The following is a 25,088-nucleotide window of genomic DNA, read 5'->3' as shown; positions in this document are numbered from 1 at the left end:
TTACTGTTAACATTTGCTTTCCAGCAGTTTAACAGAAGACCAATCCTTACATACCATGGGAGGGTGGATCTGGCAAATCCCTCTGCTTTGCAGCATCCAGCACACATATTTCACTGGAAAGACAAGTCACTTCTCCTCTCCAAATCTACAGCAGTGTTCCTAGAGAAGGAAACTTGGTCACATAACACACCCCTCCCCACCATCTTCTAACATCAGCCGGACTACTGCCACACATGTAAGAAACTGGATATTCTTTCTGAGTAGATCCTATATATTCAGGAAACATCTGGGATAGCAGTTGGTTTTTTTTAAAAAAAAATTCAGCACAACAGGATCACGAGACATTTTGAAGCCTTGCATTTCTGCAGCTGGAGTGACTGAAAGGATGAAAGGTATGTACTAAGACAGTGATGGTAAATCTGTGACACACATGTCAAAGGTGACACGCCATGATGTTTTGGTTGACATGCCAGTGTTCACCAACATTCAACAACTATTCTCAAAAGCACGTCCAGTTTTTGTGTGATTTTCGGAGGCTGAGGATGCCATGCAAGAATGCCGTTGCACAGTCTGTGAAGTCTCCAAACATCACACAAATGTGGTGCATCTTCATCTTCATCATCATTCTAGCCATTGTCTATTCACTGCAGGATGAAGGCCTCTTCCGCATATTTCCAAGCAATAGAGTATTGAGCTTTCTTTTGCCAATTGGGCCCACAATATTGGCTGATGTTGTCGATCCATCTTGTTTTAGGTCTCTTATGGATGCTTTTTTAATCAAGTGGCAATGGAAATGGGCTGGTCACATAGCAAGAGCAACTGATGGCAGGCGGACTAAGGCAGTTATAGAATGGATTCCACTGGATAAAAAGTGGGCCATACTTTTATTTATTTATTAAATTAAAAACATATTTATTAAACATATATGCTATTCATCATCCCTATAAGGCAATTCTTGGCTATTTGCCTACCATATTTTTCAGAGTATAAGACACACACAGGAGTGTGAAAATCTAGGTGCGTCTTTTACACCGAATACAGCATTTTTGGCCTACCAAAATCCTGTGCCCTTTGCAAAAATGGATGTGCACAGGGTTTGGGGGGCTTGCAACATGCTCCTGGGGGCTGGGGAGGGCAAAAGCGAGCAAAAAATGGGCCATTTTTGCTCATGTTTGCCCCCCCTGCAGCCCCCAGGAGCACCCTATAAACCTCCCAAAGCTCTGCATGCCCCCCCTTTTTTTCAAAAAACAAGGCGTGCAGAGGGTTTGGAAGGCCTACAAAGTGTGAAAATGTTTTTTTATGTTGTTTTTTTTGGCAAAAAAATGCATCAGTTTTGGCTCATTTTAGCCCCTCCCCAGCCCCAGGAGCACTCTAGGAGCCTCCCAAAGCTCTGCACGCCCCCTCCTCCCCCCCCCAAAACAAGGCGTGCAGAGGGTTTGGAAGGCCTGCAGAGTGTGAAAACGTTTTTTTAAAAAATTACCTCTTCAAAACCATGGTGCCTCTTATACTCCGGTATGTCTTATAGTCTGAAAAATAACAGTATTTAATTTTGAATAATTTTCGGAGGTCGCAGAACTCTCTAAAACTGCTAAAACTGCTTCAAAGACAAAGGCCTCGCTTGACTGAAGTAGCCTCAGGTAGGCCTCAGAAGCCTGTCAACAAAAGAACACCGCCGCTTGAAAGGTAAACATCATATCCTGAGGCACACACTAACAAAACCAAGTTAGGTATTTTTCAAATCTGTGACACATTGAGGGCAAAAGATTTGCCATGACTGTACTAAGACTTGGTTGCCACAAGGTGGGCAGCATAGTCATCGCCCTTTCAATAGAAATGAGATGCATAAACAGAGACTCCAAGGTTGCTTGGGACTCTCAAAAGGTTTGGAATGACCTCCCCCAACTTCCAAAGTTGCTACCAAATGGCTTGACGGGGGAAATTATTAAATGTGTTATATAAAACAATCATATTAACATTCCAAAGGTGGTTTTTCAAGAGGCATCTGGATTTTCTGGTTTTTCTTTGAAGACGTTTTGCTTCTCATCCAAGAAGCTTCTTCAGTTCTGACTGGATGGTGGGCAATGGAAAGATTTATATTCCTTGCAGACAGCTGGTCATTTGCAGTCTTTTAGAGGGTCATTGAGGCGACTTGGAGGTTCATCTGTGTCCTCAGGATCATCTGGATAATGCAAATGGGTGTGAAGCCTTGGAACTGTTTAAAGGACTGTGTTGTAAACTGGAGATAGATGATGTTGTATCCCTCCCCCTCTATTGAGAGAGGGCTGTTCAATTTTCTCTCAACAGAGTGGGAGGGATATGATGACAAAAATGGGATTTGTGAAAAAATACACATCTAATGCATGTATTCTCCAGCCTGAGGTGTACCTGAGAAACTCTGTGGATGAAATGTCTGCTCATATCTATTGTATAGATCAGTGGTCCCCAACCTTTGCAGCTTGGCGGCCCAGCAGAAGGGGGAAGAGGGCTGTGTGAGCAGCGGACAGGCGGACACTCAGCTCAACTTGTGTGAGCAGTGGGTCGCCACGCATGCAGTTCAACTTACGGAAGTCCAGTTCAGCTCGCACAAGATGCTCACGCATACGGGGCCCAGTTGCAAATAAGCCACAGCCCTGGGATAGGGGACCTTTGGTATAGATTGTTCACATGGTAATAATTTTGGCTCATTATTTAATTCCTCTTTATTCATCCCTGGTATTCTGAAAGAAGGCACAAATTACTTTATTAAAAATGATATACTGCCATATCTTTATCTTTAGTGCTTTCACCACTGATGAGAATAGTAGGAAGGAAAATCTGCTTCACCTACAAAATTGCAAACATACTGCAAAAAGTTCAAGTGTTCTCCTTCTCCAACCACAATCACTCCATATATATTCAATTATATCCACTGTTGCTCAAGACAGTAGGAATTAAGGGAGCCACATAACTTTCTTCTACCACATCTGGAAACCAAAATGATGGTGTGGCTGTTTCCCATCATCTACAAAAGGGGAAAGAGATTGAGGAAGATTCATGCACCCAGTCTCTTAGAAACAAAGCTTACAGTATTTGTGATTGATTATCTCCACATCCAATCACCTTAAGTTGCTTCACTTTTAGCTCTGAAATCGGCATGACTTCTGTTGTTTCTAGAAATTTCCCATGCAGCTGCAGATTTCTAACATTTAATGTGCATTAAATAATAATGTAACTTAAAACATCTGCCTTCTAGACGCTGTTCTGGGCTCTAAATCCCAGTGGGAAGGAACTCTTTTAATTATTTGAGGTCAAGTTAAATATTTTGCTTGCAAAACTTTTCAGCTTCCAGTTCATTCTCCACAACTTTATCATAACATCCTTCTTTAAGTGTAACTTTCTATACTCACTATACTCAAAATAACTTATCAGAATGTTTTGAATTGGATGTGTTCCAAATAAACAAAACTTGAAATACTCTCTCATGTGTTCCATGTGGAAGAAAATTTGAAACATTTCAAGTGTGTGTGGAACAGATAGAATGAAGAAAGCAAACCAGCTGTTCTGTTGTTTTTCAATCCAAATCTATATAGTAAAATCAAGACTTTGCCATCTTGATTACAGAATCAATAGAATTTTATGCAGAATTTTTTTCTATACAGAAAAAAATGTGAAAGAGATGATTATTATTTTTTAAATGAATTTTTTTACATTTTCATAGGAGACAATTGAAGCAAAGCTTTAAACACACATTTTCCAGGCTGTTTGCATTCACAGAAATTCAGCAAAGAACTGTACGTGGAATTATTCACTTGAACAGAGCCCATGGACAGCAGCAAACAGAAAAAAACTTATTTAACTATTGGCTTCAAGCTGTTTTTCTCTTCCCAGTGCGGAATTATAGACACAATTCTGTACTTAACAATCTGGCACCAATACTCAACAAGCAGACAAAAGAATAATATTTTAGCACATCAACAAGATCAGGTATTCATTGCATTTTGCAAGTTACAAGCTAAACACTAGAATAGCATCATTAGCAACATTCATGCCCAGCACAGTCCATTGCACACATCAATCACAAGTTGTAATAGCTGGCTGGCAGCTAAGATCAGTTTTAAATAGTAATTGTTTTGCAGTGGTCATCCAAAATTGCAGATGTAACTCCTTACTTGCGTCAGGCAAGCGATTAGAACCTAGCAAGCATCTGTCTTTAAGCATATACGGTAGTTAAATAAGCAGTTATTTTTCCCATTCACTCTTCTCATTCTATTCTTTGCCAACAGCAGTCTACATGCAACTAGCTTCTCTTGTTTTTCTGACTTTGCTGAGAAGGAAAACTAAGATCCAAGCTGATTGCGATTTACAAAACCACAGGATTAAAGGTTCTCCTCGAAACAGCCCCATTTTTACCTCAAGCTAAGATCAGAAGCAGCATGTTTCGTTCCAAGTATAAGGTAAATGCTGTCAAACCATGAAATTCTGTTCCCAATTTGAAGCAACCATTTCAAGCTTGGAATCTCTTGCACATTTTAAAAAGCATGTATGAGCTGGCAGATGGTGAGCATCTCACTCATGACTTCCCATATTCCTCAGTAATAGACACTGAAACCCCAGGAAGGCTATTCTGATTAATGTTCCAAGTAATGGTGGCTGCATGATTACAGCTATAATTCAGAATGACACACATTCCCTTCTATGTTATAGGTTCCCACCTGACAGCTTTTTATCAAAAGTGTGAAAACATAAATCAAAATGGAGCGACAATGAATGGTTACAAAGCCTTGAAGATCTTCTCACCCATTCTTTGCCTGGAGGCTTTTTTGCTGTCTCAAAGAGAAGCTCAGCTCACCACTTGTTATATGTTCATTTTCCTTTAACCCCTTTCATTGTCTATCCCCTTCTTTATTCCTCAACACTCACCACCACCAGCTGAAACCCCTCAGGCTCTTCCACAGAGCCAATGACTGATAGGTTGACTTAGCAATAGCAATAGCCAACAGCACTCAGACTCATGTACTGCTTCACTGTGCTTTACAGCCCTCTCTAAGTGGTTTACAGATACAGGTCTCAACAATCTGGGTCCTCATTTCACCAACCTTGGAAGGATGGAAGGCTGAGTCAACCTTGAGCCAGTCAGAATTGAACTCCTCGCAGTTGGCAGAATTAGCCTGCAATACTGCATTCAAACTCCTGCGCCACCACGCAATTAGCAACTAACTCAATTCACTTTATAGATAACATTTTCTTTCATTTCACAACCAATCAGAAAGCTCAATTTCTCCCATACATGACATAAGCAGAAACTTCACACTGAGTTTTAATTCTTTTTATTATATATAAATACGTAATTCGGCAGAGGGGTGGCAAATGTACCCGTCCCCCCTTCTCACTGTTGTTTCCCATCTCCTTTCTTCTCTCCTGGTTCTATCTTCAAGGTTTGGGGAGCCTGGCGATAGGCAGGGAAAGCCTCCCAAGGACTGTTCAGATCGAATTTGCGGAACTCCTGAGACAATTCCAGTGGCTCTGCGACCACTCGCTTCACCTCATCATCATACCTGACCTAATAATGGAGAAATAACGTTAAAATGAAAGGAGGGCTAGACTATCAAAGGTGGCTATAAGAGGCATTTTGATTTTTTGCAAGTCATTTTTCCCCTTGATATATACAAGTGGATTGTTATTCAATACTAAAATGTCATCTTTGCCAATAAAATCTCCCTTGTCGCTATCTTTTTGGGATGCTACTCTTCATGTTCATGCCCGGTCCTCGGCTTCACATCCCCACCAATGAATGAATTCTCATTTGTAGGCTCAATCTAGAAGTGGAGTATGACTAGCATTTGTGGAAGCCCATAGCAGATCTGGCTGTTTGTTCTGAAACTATTTCCTAATTGGCAAACCGCAACTGTATACTTTCAGTAGCTACCAGCTACCAGATAACAATGACAGAAGAAGACTTATCATCCCCTTTGTATATCTATGAGCTTCCTGAATGTATCTGGGTGGCCTCTGCAATGCAGGACCAGATGGGCTCTGCTTTGCTTATGTTTGTTATTATGAGGTATTGTAGAGGAGACCAGCAGGTCAGTGCACTGTTCAGGAAGATGAAGGAAGCTGGTTTGCTCAAAGCTGCTTTGGGAAATTATTTCATCCTTGCATTTTAAACCCTAAATTTGCCTGCAAAATATTAGTTATGCGGGTGACGACAGATTCTCTATATGGGGATGGCCATTTTCTCCTCAGATCCAGTTTGCTGGTTCTGCTTTCGAATGGAGAATCGGTGAGGGAAGAGGGAATCTCTGGTGGTGCAAATATTGTTGCTGCCATTCAGCCGCCTCCAACCCAGATGGACAGTGAGGGATGACAGTTTTCCCACTCCTGAATTAGCCCGTTCTTACTTGCTCTCCTGTCTACCTCACAACAGAATTCCATGGGAAGCCCAGTTTTTTATTCTTCAGAATTAAAAAAGTCACATTATGGATGTTGTGAAATGACTTCGTACATCATTATCTTATTCATACCTCCACATATCCAGAAAGGGGAAAATCTTTCCTGAAAGGATGGCCTTCAAAACCATAATCTGTAAGGATTCGCCTCAGATCTGGATGGTTGGCAAAGAATACTCCAAACATATCCCACACCTAGAAAAACAGAAATCAGGTAAGTGAACAGCTCAGTATGTTGACTTTACAAACGCTAGTCTGATTTCTCTGATTTGGATTATGATTTCCCAAACATGAAATATTAGCTATTAATTGCTAGGAATGTAGGCAGCTGATAGAAACAACTGGAACTTAAATTAACAAATGCTTGAGATTTACAAAAGTACCAGTTGTTTTATTTATTTATTAAATTTATATAGCTGTCCCATCTCACCAGAAGTTACTCTGAGCAGCATCCAACAGAACCACTGATTCACCATTTGTCGAAGTAAATCATCAGGGGTGAGCACAAAATGGGGAAAACATTTTGTTTGGAAACTGGAACAAACTAGATCATCCAGTTTGGCAAAAATAATATTCCAGAAAATACATTACCTGTTATAGGTTTCAGATGAAACAAAATCTAGATGGCTTGCATGGGCCACGGCTGGTGGGTGCCACTCTGCAACTCCTGACACAGTATATTCCACTCACCTGTCTCACTCACTCCCATCTTCCCAGCAGCTTGTATGTCTTCCTTGCCCTCAATTGATGCTGCCAGGATCCCAGCATGGTGTGCCCTACCAGCCTCCTTTCCCATTTTCCATCAGAAGACACTGATGTCCTTCATTTTTCCCTCTTATGCTAATATTTCTGCCTGGAACAGAGTACCCCCATTTCATTCCATTTGTATAAATAGGCCACCCCAAACCAGCTATTCCATGTACCACATTGTTTGCCCATGGAACAATTTGTGCATTTCATTATAGAAAGCCCGGTTAGTATAGTAGTAAAGATGCTGGCCTAAAAAAAAGGCACGAAAGCCTTTGAACTAGGACAATCCACCTTATAGCACTGTGGGGAAAATAGGAAGCCGGATTATAAAGAACTGCCTTAAATTCACTGCCTTAAGTTATATATAAAATAAGGTGTGTGTGGGGGGGGGGGGAAATATACTAATCCATTTAAATCACCCTGTTAGCAATATTAGCAAAATAGTGTGCAAACAATGAAAGCAAAAATAGTTCTGCTTTCAACAAAGTATCTGTAAAATGGAAAGATGACATCTCCAATATAAAATTTGGTAATTTACAAGCAGAATCTCTATTAGCAAAGAACCAAGCCTAAATACAAATGACAGCTAACTTTATTTGTTGAGCAGCAACTGGATCAACTTGATGAAAATCGAAATTCAAAATGGATCTGTATTTCATTAAAAGGAATTATTCCATGCTGATATATTAAAGAATTCTAAAAGTTAGTTGTATATATAAAAAGCGGGCCATTTCAAAATGGTAGTGCTAGTCGTAACTTATAAAGCCCTTCATGGTATTGGACCTGGGTACTTGAGAGACTGCCTGCTGCCAATTACCTCCCAAAGACCCGTTAGATCTCACAGGGTCAGCCTCCTCCGGGTTCCGTCCACCAGCCAATGCCATCTGGCTACTAGCCGAGGGAGGGCCTTCTCTGTAGCAGCTCCGGCCCTTTGGAATGAACTCCCTGCAGAAATCCGGACCCTCACCTCTCTCCAGGCCTTCCGGAAAGCCGTCAAAACCTGGCTGTGCCGGCAGGCCTGGGGTTGATGAGTTCCCCTCCCCTCTCGACTGGTATGGCTGTGTGATTTTTGTGTATTTTAATTATGTGTACTGTGTTTATGTTCCCATTCCCCCCTGAGTTGTTCGCCGCCCTGAGTCCCTCCTGGAGAAGGGCGGCATACAAATAAACCAAATACAAATACAAATACAAAAGATCAGGTTCAAACTGAAGGGAAATATTTGAAAATGAATGGAATCTAAGTGTGATTTAAAACATGTTTATTCTCCTTTTTCCTAATCCCTAAGTATACTAAACACAGTTTTGGAAAAGATGCATTATATATAAACACTATTATCTATTCTTGTCACGTTTCCCTGTATATCATGACAATTTCTTGATCCCTAAACCCATAAACACAAATCCTGCACATCTGGAAAGATTTAAATTAGAGTAATCAAATATGTCCCATCACAACTTATCTTGGCATGCCATTCACCTATGATGCTATACTTTCCTTTTGCAACACTAACAGAAATTGGCTCTGTAATATGAAAAAAATGATGCTTATTTGAATTACCCAGTTTGGTTTTGGCTCGAGTCAACATAAAACTCTTTTTTTTTCATTTGGTATAGCCCAAATGTTACCATTAAGATAACATTTGTTCATCAAAAGAGACAGAAAAACGATTTGGACAACCAAAATTCTCCTCTGTATTTATATGTAGATTTTGGATTGCATTTCTAATATATAATCAGCATCATTGAGAAGGTATTCCACAGTACAGAAGCACTAGTACATTCCTTGAAATAAGAATATTAGCATGTGTGGGGGAAAAAGGAAGGAATGAACATTTATCACTTTCTAAAAGATTTACCAGTAATCTAGACTGCAAGTGTCAGAATGGCTGACCTGCAAATAAGGAATAATATCACCGAAGTCATAATGCCAGCACTATTGGGACTTTAAGCAATGTTGGTATCAGAAGCTCAACTACTGTAAGCTGTTCAAAGTTCCTGTGAATGAGTTGGGCAACAATATAAATTTTCTTGAATAAATGAATGAATGAATATTTTCAAATGTGTTAATAAACGGCAATGGGAAAGAAGACAATTCCTTACTAGATTCCCAGGATTATCATCCCTAATGCTTACCTCTCTTTCATACCAATTTGCCCCTTCAAACAATGGTGTTATAGAGTCAATCGGTGTCAATTCATCAGTATATGTTTTCACACGAATTCGGGAATTATAGTGTAGAGATAAGAAATTGTAGACAATCTATGACAAAGAATTGAAATGATGGATTAAAAGATGCTTGCTCAGCAAACTCATGAATCGACAAAATCAAAATTGGAATGACAAGGTGCGGGGGGGGGGAGGCCAAGGGTAAAGGGATAAATCTCAACAGGGATAATATCTGTGCAAATAAGTCAAGTGCAGATCAATATTAAATTATTTTTCAGAGACATTTAACAGACACTCTTAAATTGAACAGTGCTCCACCTGTAAAATCATTATGAGTTGTTTTAAATTATCCTCCAAACCTGGAGTAAGGCTTCACAAAGGTCCAGGCTTTAGTTCACACAGAAAACTCATAAAAGATAAGATCAAAAACGTTTGAATCTAGAAGTATATAGGAAACCCTAGATAGCTATACGGACACACCCATGGAGTAACAGACAAACATATCCATTCGCATGCACACGTGGAAACACAAGGATCAAATTCTGCCCTGATTCCTCTGCGAGCAAATCAACCTTGGCTGATCTTTTCTTTTTTTTTTTTGAACTTTTTTATTTTTATTTTTTCTTTAAAAAAAAACACAAATATGTCATCATTTGTCAATCATTAAGACATTGAAGTACAATTATTTTTTTTGTTGTGTGTACCCCTCCCTCCCTCCACCCCCCACCCCCCTTCCTCCTTCCCCCCCCCCCGACTTCCCAGAACCCGTACCCGGTATGGATTTTTAACTAACACAGTCTAAAATCTATTGAGAAAAAAGAAATAAAGAAATTAATGACATTCTAGATTGACCTTAGCTTCTTCTTACTGAACTGACTTTTAACAGTTTAAATAATTTCTGATCTTAAGCATAGGCTAACTGGAATTTCTTAGTCCCGTATTTATTTTGTATATAGTCAATCCATTTTTTCCAGTCTCGTTTATATCTCTCATTTGAATGATCTTTGAGATATGCCGATATTTTAGCCATTTCAGCTAAGTTTGTTACTTTCAATGTCCATTCTTGGATTGTAGGCAAGTCTTCCTTCTTCCAATATTGTGCCACCAACAGTCTTGCTGCAGTTATCAGGTGCAGAATCAAATTGGTCTCTACCACTGTAAAGTCAGTACATATACCTAGTAAAAATAACTGAGGACTAAACTTTATCCTTCTTTTAAAAACATTTTGCATGACCCACCATATTTTTATCCAAAATGCCTTAACCTTTTGGCAGGTCCACCATATATGATAGTATGTAGCATCGAGAGAACCACACCTCCAACATTTAGGCTGTACATTCGGATACATAGAAGCCAACTTTTTAGGATCTAAATGCCATCTATAGAACATCTTGTAAAAATTTTCTCTCAGATTTTGAGCTTGTGTAAATTTCACATTTCTTACCCAAATTCTTTCCCATGTATCCAACATTATTGGTTCCTCAATATTTTGAGCCCATTTTATCATACAATCTTTAACTAATTCTGTTTCCGAATCCATCTGTATTAATACATTATATATCCTCTTTATATGCATTAAGCTTTGATCTCTTATTTGTTTAAACAGATTATCCTCAACTTGAATAAAACCAATTTTTTGATCTATTTTCCACCTAGCCTGTAATTGCCCATACTGGAACCATGTTTGAACTACCTTCTCCTCTTTTAATACCTCTAAAGATTTTAATTGTAATACCCCCCTTTCCGAGGTAAGAAGCTGTCTGTAGGTAATTCTGTCCTGTTTTTGTGCTGTATTCATATTTTCAATTGCGTGTCTAGGAATTGCCCACATGGGTATCTTGTCATTTAATTTATATTGGTATTTCTTCCAGACCCGCAATAAAGCATTTCTTAAAATATGACTTTTAAAGTTCTTATCCAATTTTTTGTTGAATAACAGGTAAGCATGCCAACCAAATAGCAGATCGTGTCCCCCAATGTTCAATATTCTATCATTGGTTAAGTGAATCCAATCACTAATTACAGATAATGCCACTGCATCATAATATAGTTTTAAATTAGGTAGTTTCAATCCTCCTCTCTCACGTACATCTTGCATTATTTTCATCTTTACCCTCGGCTTCTTTCCTGCCCACACAAATTTGTTGATACCCTTCTGCCATTCTAAAAGGTTCGCATCTTTTTTTAGTATAGGTAACATTTGGAAGAGAAATAAAAATTTTGGTAGAATGTTCATTTTCACTGCCGCTATCCTACCCAGCAAAGATAGGTGCAATTTCTCCCATTTTTTCATCTCTGTCTGTATACTATGCCAAAGTGGTTCATAATTATGCTTATATAATTTCCCATTTGAAGTTAAAATGTTAACTCCAAGATATTTGACTTTTTTAACTACCTCACATCCTAGCATCGCTCCTAATTCTTCCTTTTGTTTAATATTCATATTTATAGCTAATATTTTGGTTTTTCCTAAGTTTATTTTAAAGCCCGACACTTGACCATATTGATTAATCATATTCATTAAAACCATACTAGATTCCTGCGGTTGTTCCAATATTATGACCAAATCATCCGCAAAAGCGCGGACTCTATATTCTTGCTGCCTAATCTTGATCCCTTTTAAACCATCCAAGCCCCGTATTTTATTCAACAATACTTCCAAAGTTATAATAAACAATAATGGGGACAAAGGACAGCCCTGTCTTGTACCTTTTCCAATTTGAAAAGAGTCTGTTAGACTTCCATTGACTATGATTTGTGCTGTTTGCTGTTGGTATATTGCTTTAATTGACTGTAAAAAATTATCTCCTATCTGCATTTTTTGCAGTATCTTCAACAGAAATTGCCAGTTAACTCGATCAAAGGCCTTCTCAGCATCCAAAAATATAAACGCAGCAGGAATCTGGTTGTTCTTTCCCAAATATTCTAATGCATTAATAATTAATCTAACATTACTTTTCATCTGTCTCCCTTGTATAAAACCTGTTTGGTCCGTATGTATCAATTGTTGAATGACCAACATTAACCTATTTGCTAATATTTTAGTAAAAATTTTATAATCTACATTCAGTAATGAAATAGGTCTATAATTTTTGGGTTGAGTAGTATCTTGATCTTCCTTGGGTATCAAAGATATAAACGCTGTCTTCCAAGATGGAGGAACTTTACCTTCCATTTGAATCATATTAAATAATTCTCTAAGAGGTTCTACCATTTCTAACTGTAAGTTTTTATAGTAAACCGCTGTCAAGCCATCTGTACCTGGTGCTTTCCCTGACTTTAATTGCTTAATTACCTGCAGGATTTCCCCCGAGGTTATTGGTTGATTCAATTTTTGCCTGTGTTCTTCTCTAACTGAAGGTATTTTCTCTTTGTCTAAATATTTGTCTATGTCTAAACCATTAATTTTATCCCCTTTATACAGTTCTGTAAAAAATTCCCAGAAAGCCTTTTGGATCTCTTCCTGTTGAAACACCTCCTTCCCTCTGTAAATCAGTTTAGATATATTTCGAGTTTTCCTTTTTTTCCTAATCTGATAAGCTAACCATCTGCCAGGTTTGTTTGCATTACAAAAAGTATTGTGTTTTGCATATAATAGATTAGTAGCCACCTGGTCAGAGATCAACATGTCAAATTGAGATTTTAATATGTTAATAGCTTCCTTAACCTTTGTATCGTCTGGGTTCATTGTTAACTCCAGCTCTTTTCTCTTAATTTCCTCTTCCAGTTCTGTTCGTTTTAACCCTTGCTTATTTCTATGTGTTTTATTTATATTCATCAAAACTCCTCTCATATACGCTTTGCTTGCGTCCCATACAAATTCCATAGATGTACCCTTATTCATATTCAAAACAAAATATTCAGATAGTAATTTTTTACAATCATTAATATACTTTTCATATCTAAATAAGTTTTCATTCAATCTCCAAGACCTTCTTGCCTGCACTACCCTTCCCAACTCCATCCAAACTGGGTTATGGTCCGAAAGGATCCTAGCTGCAATCTTTGTTTTCTTGACCCTAGAAAGCAAATCATTAGTGGTTAGAATAAAATCAATCCTTGAGAGGGATTGATGCCTGTCCGAGAAGAAAGTGAAGTCGCATTCCTCTGCATTTCTTTCTCGCCAAATATCTCTCAATTCAAAATCATCCATAATGTCAAAGAAAGATTTGGGTAACTTTGCTCGCATCTTGGTATTTAGGCGGGAAATCTTCTTATCTTTCTTAGTGTCTATCACTCCATTCCAGTCACCCAATAGTATACAGGAACTATAGTCCCATTGTACTAATTTAGCATGAAGATTTCTATAGAATCTATCTTGCTGTTGATTGGGAGCATAAATTCCCAAAAGTAATGTCTTTTTCCCTTCTAAGATTAAGTCTAAAGCAATATATCTTCCGAAGGGATCCGCTTCTATTAATTCAGCTTTCATGTCTTTTCTTAAGTATACAACTATACCATTCTTCTTTTCCATAGCAGAAGCTACAAAATGTTGACCAAGTTTTGAGTTGATCAAATATTTTTGATCAGTTGACTTGATATGAGTTTCTTGCAAACAAATTACATCGTTCTTAAACTGTTTGAGATAATGAAATATTTTCTTCCTCTTCTGTGGAGAGTTCAGTCCGTTAACATTCCATGTTAAAATCTTAGTTGTCATCTTTGGTTGGTTGAAGCATTTTTAGAGCTTCCTGCACGGCCTGTTTAACCTTAGGTCTAGCTCCTCCCATTGCTTCCAGATTTGTTGTTGTAGATCCTTGATCGATGGCCGATGATTGTTGATGCTGTTGCTTTTTAGCTTGTTTCTCCATACGTCTAGTAGTCATGCGGCTAGGTCTTGGTTCCATAGCACCTTGCACTTCTAGAGAAGAGAGATGCTCCATCTTGTCTGGTGGTTGTGTAGTTTGCTGTCTACCCTGTCCTTCTTGTGGTCTTTCTCTAGGTCCAGATGGTGCAGGGTGTCCGGCCTTCAATATATTATAATAAAAATCTCGGGCTTTCCATACAGCGTTGAGGCGGTATCTTTGCTTATCAAATGTAAATATGATGCCAAATGGTGCATCCCATCTATACTGTATCTGACGATTTCTGAGTTCTTCGACCAAAAAAGCGTAGTCTCTTCTGGCTCTTAACATTTGAGGTGGTATCTCTTTCAAAACAGCCAGGTCTTGACCGCCAATTTGAAGCTTAGTGTTGCAGTACCATATTTCTAAACTCTCTTGTAGTAAAATATATAACGATGTCTCGAGGAAGCTGCTTCTGCTTTGCCAGCCAGGAGTTAACGCGGTAAGTTTTGTCAATTCGCCAGTCTTGATTGGTCCCTGGTCTTCCCATCAGGCGGTCAAAAGCTTCCGATAGGGTCTGTTTCAGGTTCTCCTGTTTCTCCTCACGCAGCCCCCTTACTCTTAATGCGAACTCCATTTGTCGATACTGTATCATAATAATTTCTTTTTCAGCATTTTCCACTTTTTGTTCCACCACCTCTGTTTTCAATGTCAAGTTAGTATTGGCATCATTAAGAACCTCTAGAGTATCTTCCACTCCAGAAATATGTTCTGTTAATACAGTTACAAGACTCAGCATGTCGTCTCTAATTTTATCAACCTTAGCCTCAAATTTCTCATACAGCTCCTGTTTAAGTCCTTTTATTTCACTTTTAATTTCTTCTTTCATTTCTTTTATTTCCTCTTTTCTCTCCTCTCTATTATCTCTAAATTTATCTTCCATTTTAATTGTCTGTGCATTAAGAGCCTCGCTTAGATTACTCAGGAAAAATTCTTTCGTTAACACATCCCCAGCAGGGGGCGTAGGAAGCGGAGGCTGCAGCTTTGTGCCAGGCACTGAGGATGTGCCCCTGGAAGTAGAGGGTGACGACTTCAAGTTAATATTTGGTTTTGAGGCCATTTCAAAATTTATCTGCCTGCAGTTAATAAAACTCTATTGCCTAAATATGCAGCTTTAAATAAAGAGGCTTTTATTTTGAAGTTTAAGGCTTGGCAAAACTTTCAGTGAGTAAACATTGTAACCAGACCATTCAGCAGATTCATCACCATTTAACTTCCAAATAAGCAAGGTTAATGAAGGAGTAAAATTCTTCTGTTGTGAAACCAAAACAAGTGATAAGCAATCTCTTTTGTTTTGAATTCTTGTGAGATTAGCAGAAAGTGTTCGTTATTACCGGAGAAACCAGCCTGCTCGGCGCCATTTTAGAAGCCTCTGAGTAAATAATTTTTCGGAGGAGAAAAAGAAAAGAAGCTAAAATGTTGATAAGCAATTATTGTCCACAGTAAACGGATCCAGCTCGTGATAAGAATAAATCAAACAAAACTTAGAGCAGAGTGGGAGAGACCTACTTTGTCCTGCACAAGGCAGTTTGAAGTTCCCAGCACGGACAGCCGTTCTGCCTTGGGCTAGCCCCCCTTTCCTTGCAAGCACAAAAGCTGCAAAAATCGAAGAGCATTTGCCAGCAAAACAGTTTCTTCTTTCCTTCTTGCCTGAAGGATAAGAAAACCTGATAAGACGTCAGATGGAAGATCCTCTAAACAGGTACGTAGCCAGGAATTCGGAGGCAGCTGATTTTTTGCTGCCTCCACCAGTAGGCTCCTCCCAGGAAGTCCCGGCTGATCTTTTCTTGATTCTGAAGCAAACTGTCATCTAATCTTTGTTTACAAGCAACTTTATTTGGCTGAGAATCAAGAGTACTTGTTTCACTAACTTCTACTTTGACAGTAACAATTTGATACACCCACATCCAAAATAGGATGGAAGACAGATCTTACTTTCTCTGATATAAGTGTTTTATTGGCTTATTTTTTTTTAACTTTAACTGAAAAAATCCTCTGATACTGTAGAAGAAACATGGTTTCACAGATCTCCGCTCATCTTGATAATGCCAGACTTTACCCTTGTTGTTTTAATACTTAACATTCACTTTGCATTTTTTACTTTTTACTTTCATAATAATCTAAGATTTATTTAGCTAAAAAAGTGATGTCAATTGCATATATTTCCAACTGTTAATATTTTCAAATGTAATTTTAATTGCAGCCATCATCTCTTTCGACCCTGTCACTCTTATATTCACTACATAAATTAAAAGTTATAGAAACAATATACATTCTTGCTCATCCTCTTTCCTGTTCTGAACTATTTTGTTTCCTTATAATAAGAAATTAAATTCTAATTATAAATATTGGGGGTTCTGACAACTACTAAGCTTAATATATTCCACATTGTGGCATGATCTACATCAGTGGTGTCAAACTCAATTTCATCGAGGGCTGCATAGGATTGTTTGACCTCGGGTGTGGGTGTGTGTGCGTGTGTGGCCAGTTCGACATCACTTGTATTGGGGGTGCCTTTGGCGGCCCAAGCGCTCTGCTAGAGAAAACAGACTCCCGAGCTCCGTTTTCAGCTGTGATGACTTCAGGCAACACTCTGCCAGCGAAAACAGATCTCTGGAGGGCCACTCACGGGTCCTTTGCTGTTTCAAGGGTGGCCCCATGGGCCAGATCTAAGCATCCTGCTGGCTGGATCCGGCCCCTAAGTTTGACATCCCTGATCTACATTCTACACAAAGACTTTGTTGTAGTCATCTAAACAAATACCTCTTCTTCTCCTTTCATTTCTTATTCTCTCCATGCTCCATCTTTTATTAGCAATCTGACTGCATGTCCTGCTGTCCTTTTTGAAACCTACCAGTATTTATTCAGCAACCTTGTTTATGTAGCAAATTTGTATTTGGAAATTTTCCTTCATTTGCCTCTCCCTTCTTTGGTACAAGTACATATGTCAATTCTTTCTTTCTTTCTTTCTTTCTTTCTTTCTTTCTTTCTTTCTTTCTCTTTCTTTCTTTTTCTTTCTTTCCTTCCTTCTTTCTTCTCTCTCTGTTTCCTCTTTGCTTTTCCTTTCTCAATGTAACTACCTTCCTCCAACTTATTTTTTGTTGTTTCTGCTGGAAGGGGAGGATTATATATTTTTGAGTGCTTTTGAGTGTGACAGAGATCATCTCCATAGTAAGAGGATAAAATAACCAGTGAAGGAATATTGCTATATGAGTTATTGTCTGTCTGTTCTCTAAACTTCTGATCTTCAACTCTGTAAACTATTTTTAAGACTTTCTATCCCTTTCCATGAAACCTTGTTTTTCCTCACAATGGATTGTATGTAAACTCCAGCCATCACAGTTTTTTGCTCTCTCCAATAGTAAAAAAATAGGTTGCATAAGCATAGGCTATAATGTAAACAAACTGACCATAAGGGGGGAGCCACTTAAAAACAGCAGGCTATACAACCAAATATTTAATATAAGAAATAAACAAATTTAAAATATGCTAGCAGAATATTTAAAATAGTCTGCTAGTAGTGATCCCTCATATGCTATATCTAGGAAATGAAGTTTTTAGCAGGCAAGGAAAACACTATTGCCTCCCCAAACTCTAACGCAGAAGATAAATTGTTGTGAACCAGTTAATTATTGTTTAAGGATCTTCAGCTCTCTTTCTCTTTACCTAGAGTATTTTGCAATGGGCTCTTAACACTTATTTTCGCTTGCAATCTTTTCAAAGGAAAAGAGAAAATGGTCCAGTTCAGCTGAAGAAGAAGCAATGGAAACTTAAATGATTTGATCTGAAGGTGAAGATCATCAAAGCGTATGATCCCAGAAAGAATGTGAATATTTTAGCACAAGAAGGACTGGCCCATTCCACCATCTTCACAGTTTTGATGGGTAGGAAAAAGATCAGAAAGGTGATGAAAAGATCACCAAAATCCAGGAGCAGTTATAAGACAGCAAAAAATGCCCATGTTATATTTTGAATCAAAAATCAGATACAAAAGAGGATGCCAATCAGCCTTCTTCTTATTCAGGCTAAGGTACACAGCATTCTCAAAACACTGAAAGAATGAGCAGAGCAGATGAGGACTCTATCAAAACATTGCCCAGCAGGCATGGTTGTTTTGAATGGATTCAGTGAAGATTTAATTTCCACAGTGCACACACACACATTAGGTGAACTGCACCTTCCTTACGAGGCTTGTGCACTTTCCCCGAGCTTCACCATACCTTCCACGCACCACCCTCATGCACCTTCCCCAACACTCACTTTACTCATTTTCATACACTCATGCACCTCCCTCACATACCTCATGCACCACTGAATCTTCTCCTTGTATCCTTGAATCTCATGCACTGCCTTGCACTAAATGGCTGTCATATTCATTTAAGAAAACTTACACAAGCAAATCATTACAGAGATGCTAATCCTTTTTTCCAAGCTATAGTCAAATGAAGTTTTATATAATACCTCCTGGTGGGGAGGGAGAAACAGCCATCACTGTTTTTTTAAGCAAATTTTTAAGCAACCAAGGAACTTTCTTGTAAATTTTACAAAATAAATGGTGGGGGTTTTTTTTTACATCATGTAGTTCATAATATGAGAAGTATTTCTGCAATGGTAACAATTTCCATCTACAGAAGATGAAGAAAACACCTTTGTCCCAAAACTTCCTGATAGGACACCTGGAAGTCAGGAAACATGAAGCTAGGTGGATCTTAAGTATGTGAATATGCAAGAAGAATACCTTCATACTTTCTGAACAGACAAGCTATACAACCAGTAGCTAACCCTAACCCTTTAACCTTAGTAGCCTTTGTGTTAAACGTATCATAGAATTCTACAGGCACTACATATTGAAATGTAGATCTTACTTCGAAACGGTATTGCCGACTTGGAATATCGACTGCTGTCAGGTCAACTATGTTTCTGAACTGGGCATTTGTGTGCTCTTTCAGAAAAGCTATCACAGGAAGGATTCCATCTGGATGAATTAAAATTTCCAGCTCACTGAAACATGTTATCTGGTAGAGAAAGAAAAAGTAACACATTAAAGGGATTAGCTTATGAAAACAGCAATGCTAAGCAGGCTCATTTAGTGCTAATTTTTTATTTCAGTCATTGACTAGCAAAATTTACAATCTTAAAATTAAAGCCACCACTATGCCAATAATTTAATCTACCCGGTATAAAAATAACTAGGGTTTAAAGTGGTAGCACATATATAGAAATGTAATTAAAGAATGGAAGAAGGAATTTTAAAGTCAATGATAAATACCACTGTATACATATATATATATATATATATATATATATATATATATATATATATATATATATATATATATATATATATATATATATATATATATATATATATATATATATATATATATATATATATATATATATATATATCAGCACAAATGCAACACATATGGCATGTGACACAATACATGCATGAATACATACATACATACATACATACATACATATATATGTAGAGCCGAGGTGGCGCAGTGGTTAAATGCAGCACTGCAGGCTACTTCAGCTGACTGCAGTTCTGCAGTTCGGCTGTTCAAATCTCACTGGCTCAGGGTTGACTCAGCCTTCCATCCTTCCGAGGTGGAAGGATGAGGACCTGGATTGTTGTTGGGGGCAATATGCTGACTCTGTAAACCGCTTAGAGAGGGCTGAAAGCCCTATGAAGTGGTATATAAGTCTAACTGCTATTGCTATATATATATATGGCATCATGTATAAAATTCATGATAGCTTTATGTCTTTTCCGTTACTTTTTCCCAGGAGGTTCTGAAATTATCTGCCAGTTTTAGATGGCCAATGCAAAAGAGTTGCAGAGTAATTCCAACAATTAAGTAAAAATATTTAATCCAGGGCTGGATTGATTCCTGCTTCCCACTGTAATGCCTTATCTGCTCATTAAAGGTAAAGGTTCCCCTCGCACATATGTGCTAGTCGTTCCTGACTCTAGGGGACGGTACTCATCTCCATTTCAAAGCCAAAGAGCCAGCGCTGTCCAAAGACGTCTCCGTGGGCATATAGCCAGCATGACTAAATGCCGAAGGTGCACGGAATAATGTTACCTTCCTACAAAAGGTGGTTCCTATTTTTCTACTTGTGTTTTTACGTGCTTTCGAACTGCTAGGTTGGCAGAAGCTAGGACAAGTAACGGGAGATCACTCCGTTATGCGGCACTAGGGATTTGAACTGCCAAACTGCCAACCTTTCTGATCAACAAGCTGTGCGCCTTACCCATTGAGCCACTACGTCCTTCATCTGTTCATTACTACTCATTTAAATACTACTTAACACATTTATTTATGAAAAGGCAGGATAGCAATGATATAAACAACATAAATTGGATTAGTTGGATTATGACAACTGAAAGTAATTTAAACACTTGTTGCACTACTGTGCCTTTCTACCATAGGTACTCTTTAGTGCAGTGTTTCTCAACCTTGGCAACTTGAAGACGTCTGGACTTCAACTCCCAGAATTCCCCAGCCAGCGAATGCTGGCTGGGGAATTCTGGGAGTTGAAGTCCAGACGTCTTCAAGTTGCCAAGGTTGAGAAACACTGCTTTAGTGCACATTTTCATTCCAAAGTGAGCTGGCATTTCCTAGTATAAGACAAATAATTGGCAGTACTCACCTGGACTTGTTGAACATATTTAGGCAGAATTTCAGCAACATATTCTCCAAAGGCAGACAGCTGTTTCTGTGTTATTTCATCCTTGGGTCTAATTGTGGCTAAAAATAAAGTTTAGAATGGTAAGTTAGAAAAATAAGAGTTTCATGTTTTGGTCTTATTAATTTAAAAAAAAAACAATTAAAAAGTAAAATTAACAAGTTATAAAAATAATAGTTGGGGCCAAAACCGGGCTAACGTAAAGTAACTAAAACCCTTTGAAAATACAACATAATTGTATGTGCATGCCTACAAGCAATCATACAGTATTTACTGGAGCCCTTTGACACTCTAACGAGTGACCGTGAGTGAAAGGAGAACCAGAACTTTGCTTACTACATTTCAAAGGCAAGACAAAGAAAAGGCAGGCACAATGGAAATTACATTATAACATTGGAATATTTGCAGAGAAACACATCCATATGGACTTATTGTTATGTATTCCTTCCTATTAGGTTAGCATGTTAGCCATGCTGTGTTTGAGTTATAGTCAATGAATACAAACAATTTGGTTTGCTGGGCCATAGGTTTCTGACTGAATTTTTTCCCTGTCACTACTCAGGAAAGGGATGCGGTCGCTCAGCGGCTAAGATGCTGAGCTTGTCAATCAGAAAGGTCAGCAGTTCGAGGGTTCAAATCCCTAGCGCCGCATAATAGAGTGAACTCCCATTACGTCACCCAGCTTCTGCCAACCTAGCAGTTCGAAAGCATGTAAAAATGCAAGTAGAAAAATAGGAACCATCTTTGGTGGGAAGGTAACAGCATTTCATGTACCTTCAGCATTTAGTCATGCCAGCCCCATGACCATGGAGACCTCTTCGGACAGTGCTGGCTCTTCGGCTTTGAAACAGAGATGAGCACTGTCCCCTAGAGTCAGGAACAATTAGCACATATGTGCCAGTAATCTTTCACCACTGCTTAGTGTGTTACTATATATCTAAAGCAAGCTTAAAGTTATTCCAACTATGCTTGGACCAGAGGCTGAGATGAAGTAAGAACTTTATTTTCACTGTGGACTGTTGCCTGAAACATTCAGCTTTCTACAGAGATAACGTGGGAAGATAACTGTAGTCATCCTCAATGAGACAAATTTAAAACGGTTTTTACGGTAAATTTTTCAACATTTATAAATGGGTAACAAATGCACATTTCTTTATATTACTTGAATGTTACCACAATCTGCTAACTCTGGACAGTTTACAATAACATGATTTAAACACAAGTAAACATTTTTTTAAAAAATCACATACATCAAATATGGGCTTTGGAGAAGAGTGACAATACAAAGGTTCAGGTGTATTGTAAGAGTTAAGGAGATCCATAACATCAGAGGCAGGCAACAAGAGAGAAAGAGAGTCCAAGTTCCCTTTACTTATTGCAGAAGTAGTAGTAGTTAGTTTATTCAATTTGTATGCCGTCCTATTCCCGAGAGACTCCCAAGTGAACCCTGAGTGGTTTCTCAAATGATGTTCAAACAGAAGTAATTATTTCTGAAGGAAAAATAGAACCTCATCAGTAACTTGATGTAGGTAAAAGGTAAAGGTTCCCCTCACACATGTGCTAGTCATTCCTGTCTCTAGGGTTCTCTAGGTGCTCATCTCTGTTTCAAAGCCGAAGAGCCAGCACTGTCCAAAGATGTCTCCGTGGTCATGTGATCAGCATGATTAAATGCCGAAGGCGCACGGAATGCTGTTACCTTCCCACCAAAGGTGGTTCCTATTTTTTTAACTTGCATTTTTACATGCTTTCAGATTGCTAGGTTGGCAGAAGCAGGGACAAGTAACGGGAGCTCACTCCGATACATGGTGCTAGGGATTCAAACCTCTGACCTTCTAATCAACAAGCTCAGCGTCTTAGTCACTGAGCCAGCGCATCCCATTGAACCACCGCATCCTGGATGTACACCAAGTTAGTGCATGGTGATGAACTACCATGCAAAACGTCAAAAGTAGTACTTCTGAATTCAGTTCAGAAACATATAAATAATTAATACAACAGCCAAAGAACATGTTGCCAAAAATGTAATGTGTATATCAGCAGCTAGTCTGACGCAAATTATGCCACCTGTACCTTTTCCATCATCTTTATGGATAGCTCCATATGGAGTACACTGCAGTAATCTAACTGTGTAACCACAGGTCACTGGCATCACTGCTCCATAGTGCAGGTACAGTTGTATCAGCTGCACCTATAAAAAGGCTACCTTAGTCAGAGCCTTCTCACACTGAGCTACCAGGTCCTCTTAATCCAGAAACCTGGAAGGAGAGTGCAACCTCGTCCAGAAATCTCACTGAAACCAAACTAGAGCTTCAGTAACTCCTTTGTCCTAAAATTTAATTTGAGCATGTTTTATCTCCCTTCCCAATCTTTTATAGCCTGCAGAAACTAGTTCAGGATATACTAATATTTAAAAAAAAACAATTAACAATATTAAAAAAAAGTAATTATTTTTTCTGCTGAGATATTTCAGACATAAAAACCATTAAAAAAATTCCTAATATTTTAAAAACTTGGCCACAAACTATAACATAAAGTCTTGCAATGATTGAAAGTTAAATATATTAACATAAAAGGAAGGAACTCGCGGTTCCATTCTAGGATGTCCATATATTGTTGGATTACAAATTCCACAATCCCAAGCAACAATAAAAAGGAATTATAGTCCAGCAATATCTTAACATTTAGAATTAGGGAAACACTGCAGTGTTAGCAGGATCTTAAGCATGAACTCCCCGTGGAGATCCGGACCCTCACCACCCTCCAGTCCTTCCGCGCCGCTCTAAAGATCTGGCTGTCCCGGCTGGCCTGGGGTTAAGATTCTAACCCCACTCGAATTGTGTGACTGTTGTGTTTTCTTTTTAATATGTTGTACTGTCTTCATGTTGGAAAATTGTTTGTCCTCCCCCCCCCCCTTTTTTGAACTGTGAGCCGCCCTGAGTCCCCTCAGGGAAAAGGGCGGCATACAAATAAAGGGAAAATGAAAAATGAAAAAAGGAATTAGATAGAATATTTTGGAATTCCTTTAGCCACTCAAAAAATTAATATTTTAGATGCACTGAAATAGACTGTTGGCCTACCAAAACTGTCCATATTGAAAATGCTGCTTGAATATTAAGTAAATCAGACTTACGCTTAGTTTCAGCAGAAGATTTTCCTTGAAACCGGGTCTGCAATAGGACTGCAGGGCGCCCAGCAGCTACAAAATTGAAAAAAAAAAGTCTATAAAATTATATATTATTCTTTATGCTAATAAAGAATTGGTCCACAATTGGAAGCAGGTCAAAGCTAATGTTCCATTGGATAATCAACAGGAAATCCCTGAAAAGATAATGCTAGTGAAAGGACTTCAGAACAACTATTATTAACTAAAGTACTACTGCTTCATAGATTAGAGATTCATATACAAAAATGTTATGTTGAAATATTGTTCTCATCTAAGGAGCAAAGACTATATATGTGGGATTTAAATGAATTTTCTTGTAGCTATTTCTATGGAGAAATGCTCTGTTAACACTGTTCTTTTGGGAAAACAGAATAAAATCACATTGCTCCAAAATATGTTTTCATTTTAGTACGATAAAAACACGTGAACTGTAATTTGTACATTTATTTGGGATAGATCGATTATATTCCAAACTGTAATAGATTAAAACGGTGGACAAATATAAGTTTAGGAACCCCAGAGCAAAACAAATCCACAGAACAAGGAAGAGACACTACGGTGAAGTTTATGTTCATAATAGAAAGAACTGTTTGTTCCCACTACGGTAGGTACAGTAACTGTCCATGGCTCCATCTTTAGAGACTCACGGGAATTGTAGTTTTGATGAGGGAGTGATAAAGACTAGGTGACAGTTCCCTAACCTCCTTAAGCGAACTACATTACCCGGCAACCCGTGGGAAGAAAAAGACATGTCCTCCAGAAATAACAATCGATGCCCTTCTACCAACAGTACTAATAACCAACATTGCCCCACCAGCGAAGAGAAACTTCACCCAATTCTCCCATTAGAGTCAGGCAATTAAGCAAGATCACCTCTTAGCCCGACCCGGGCTAGCCCTCGAACTGCCGCAAGCATCCCCACCGTCTCAGAAAGCCCAATTCACAGGCTAGATTTTTCAAGGACTTCAACGCCGATCCATCGTGCGCTTGCGCAGCGTGGCGGCTCCTCCAATTGGCCCGACGTAGAGGAAGTCTCGCGAC

The 25,088-nt window shown here is 38.6% G+C and overlaps 1 protein-coding gene across 1 annotated transcript; it reads right to left on the bottom strand.

The window, feature by feature from the left end:
* Window positions 1-5,290: 5,290 nt before the first annotated feature.
* Window positions 5,291-25,078, bottom strand: NDUFS3 (NADH:ubiquinone oxidoreductase core subunit S3). Its single transcript, XM_087720911.1, has 7 exons — window positions 24,921-25,078; window positions 24,015-24,080; window positions 20,849-20,946; window positions 19,051-19,200; window positions 9,309-9,434; window positions 6,501-6,620; window positions 5,291-5,539 (listed from the first exon to the last, which is right to left on the bottom strand). Exons 1-7 carry the CDS (start codon window positions 24,961-24,963, stop codon window positions 5,366-5,368), a joined length of 777 nt encoding a protein of 258 aa, XP_087577037.1. The 5' UTR covers window positions 24,964-25,078; the 3' UTR covers window positions 5,291-5,365.
* Window positions 25,079-25,088: the final 10 nt, after the last annotated feature.

This window comes from Thamnophis sirtalis, unplaced genomic scaffold, assembly GCF_051295495.1.
Source record: "Thamnophis sirtalis isolate CommonGarterSnake01/CBP01778 unplaced genomic scaffold, rThaSir2_p1.2 scaffold_1, whole genome shotgun sequence".
NCBI classification, from domain to species: Eukaryota; Metazoa; Chordata; class Lepidosauria; order Squamata; family Natricidae; genus Thamnophis; species Thamnophis sirtalis.
Note: the sequence above shows the minus strand (reverse complement) of the source record. Positions and strands in the feature narration are given on the sequence as shown.

Coding starts and splice junctions, on each gene's coding strand:
- NDUFS3 (XM_087720911.1), bottom strand. CDS start 24,963: ATGCTTGCGGCAGTTCGAGGGCTAGCCCGGGTCGGGCTAAGAG. Junction 20,947..24,014: donor ATCTTCTGCTGAAACTAAGC/GTAAGTCTGATT, acceptor CTTTATTTTTAG/CCACAATTAGACCCAAGGAT. Junction 19,201..20,848: donor AATATGTTCAACAAGTCCAG/GTGAGTACTGCC, acceptor TTTCTCTACCAG/ATAACATGTTTCAGTGAGCT.